General features: G+C 41.6%; 1 protein-coding gene across 6 annotated transcripts in view; it reads left to right on the top strand.

Moving 5' to 3' along the window:
* Tatdn1 (TatD DNase domain containing 1) overlaps window positions 1-2,230 on the top strand; it is a 26,385-nt gene that overhangs the window by 15,491 nt on the left and 8,664 nt on the right. For 5 of the 6 annotated variants that reach the window (XM_029547945.1, XM_029547944.1, XM_021216895.2 and 2 more), the window contains one exon: window positions 1,151-1,227. The exons of the other annotated variant lie outside the window; for it this stretch is intronic. In XM_029547945.1, coding sequence (XP_029403805.1) covers window positions 1,151-1,227 — 77 coding nt within the window. The remainder of the gene's footprint in view (window positions 1-1,150; window positions 1,228-2,230) is intronic. 6 annotated transcript variants of the gene reach the window in all.

The raw sequence follows: 2,230 nt of genomic DNA, 5'->3' as shown, positions 1-2,230 counted from the left end.
CACTTGGTAGACCAGGCTGGCCTCGAACTCAGAAATCCGCCTGCCTCTGCCTCCCGAGTGCTGGGATTAAAGGCCTGCGCCACCAGGCCCGGCTCTCTTTATTTCTAAGACTTTACTTGGATGCATCTATCATTTCAAAAAGTTAATACCAGGAATAGCAAAAGCAACCAAAATATTTGGCTTTAATAAAATAAGTTGCTAAATAAAGTACTAATCAATAGTCTCTGAATTGGTTTATAAGAGATCACATTTTAAATTACCTTTATATTAGTGAAGGGATTTTTCACTGTTGTCCCTAGTGAGTCACCCTGCCAGTTGCTGACCCTTGTGTATTTTCCAAGGCATTCATCTGCTTGGTGTTACAAATCTTGCTAGCAGCTGTATAACATAGTTATCCATGGACAGTGGTGATGTGAATTCATTGCTAAATGAGCCCTACTGTTAGTTATTGGTTTTGATTACACACATATACCTAAAGCAGGAGAAAAGGCCTCAGTCCTTTCTGCCTGTTTAACTGATGTGGATAATGTAACAATTGTTTTGTTTTTTTTTTAATTTCTTTTACTTTTATTGTGTTTCTTGAACATACATTCCCCCCACTCTCTCTGCCTTCTTTGTCTCCCTCTCCCCGCTCCCACTCCCTCTCTCTTTCTCTCTCAGGCACTAAGGCCAGAAGCAGGCATCTGATCCCTGGAGGTGCTCAGTGTGGGTGCTGGGAACTGAACTCCTCTGCAAAAGCAGCAAGCACTCTTAACCGCTGAGTCATCCGGGCCACCGCTGGCAGTTAACCGCCATGTCCTCACCACTCTTACTGATTAGTCATTCGCTTTTAGAGGAGAAGTGTCCTCTAAAAGAGAAGTGCAGTGGGATGTTCAGAACTGAAGGGACGGTGATGTAGAGGTACGCCTAGCTGCAGAGAAGCTTTAGGTAGGTGACGCCAGAAATAATGACAGATTGTGATCATCAAGTCTGGTTTGAAAGAAGATCATTGTAGGTGCTACCACATTAAAGACCTGTGAAACCACACACACACACACACACACACAAAGTGTGTGTGTATATATATATATATATATATATATATATATATGGCTTTGCTTAAAAAGCAGAGCAATGCTATTATAATAAAATTGTATGTATATATCCGTAGGTCCATTCATTTGATGGCACAAAGGAAGCAGCCGCTGCTCTGATTGACTTGGACCTTTATATAGGATTTAATGGTTGGTACGTTCTCATATTGTTTTGGTTTTCCTTAATTTTTATAATATCAGATTCTTTAAGTTGTTAAGAGTTTATTTTTATTACAGTTTGTATGTTCTGCATTGATCGTTGGGAATTTTTTTTTAGTAACTACTTATGAATAAATCGAAAAGTAGATGGTTTTCAGTCATTACATTATGCTGTGTCCTGATGATGGAAACAACTTGTGTTGAGTCAGCAGGTCTTCAGCAGTCCTGTCTGTCCACAGGTTATCTTGTGCTGTTCACAGGTATGTGTTCACAGCATTGCATGTGATGCTGTACACATGCTGGCCATGGGAAAAGAGTATTCTAGGGCAGTCACGTGTATGTTTCTTAGATCACAAAAGTTAGTAAGCAGGGGTAAAATTACCCCGAGTGTGAGAACCTGTCCTCTGGCTCATTGCCCAGTGACCTTCCCTCTGTAACTGCACACTAACCCTCAAGCCTCCCCACAAGTCAGCCAGTACAGCAAGTCAGGGATGGTAAGTTACAGGAGAGAGTCCGGCTTACTTTCCCTCCTCAGTGTTGCCCTTAACCACGATCACTGGTGACCATGTATGATTCTTAGGGGGAACAGAATGTTGCCATTGCTTATTCCTATAGATAGATCCCAGGATTATTCTAAGTAACGGTTAAACTTATAAACTGATTGTCAAACAATACACTCATCCTGAGAGAAGCGGTTATTGCATCCTCCCCCAGTATGCCTCCATCTCAGTCACGTTTTGCAGACAAGTGCTTTGGTATCTGCTGCTATCCATCTGTGTAATACTTATATGTTCCTAGCTCTGATGCCTCCCTTTGTCTGTGTCCTTAAGACACACACCATACTGATCCCACTTCATTGTCCTCTGTCTTCCTTACATTGTTATGTCAGGACTCGGTTCTGTGTGGTTGTCATTGTTTCTATATTCCCTGCTGCCCATGTGGTGAACCGTGCCCCCTTGTATTGTGCCACTTTTTGATTTCTTTTTTTTTTTTTTTTT

The sequence above is a fragment of the Mus pahari genome, chromosome 17 (genome assembly GCF_900095145.1).
Source record: "Mus pahari chromosome 17, PAHARI_EIJ_v1.1, whole genome shotgun sequence".
Taxonomy (NCBI): domain Eukaryota; kingdom Metazoa; phylum Chordata; class Mammalia; order Rodentia; family Muridae; genus Mus; species Mus pahari.
This window is presented reverse-complemented; position numbering and strand designations above follow the sequence as displayed.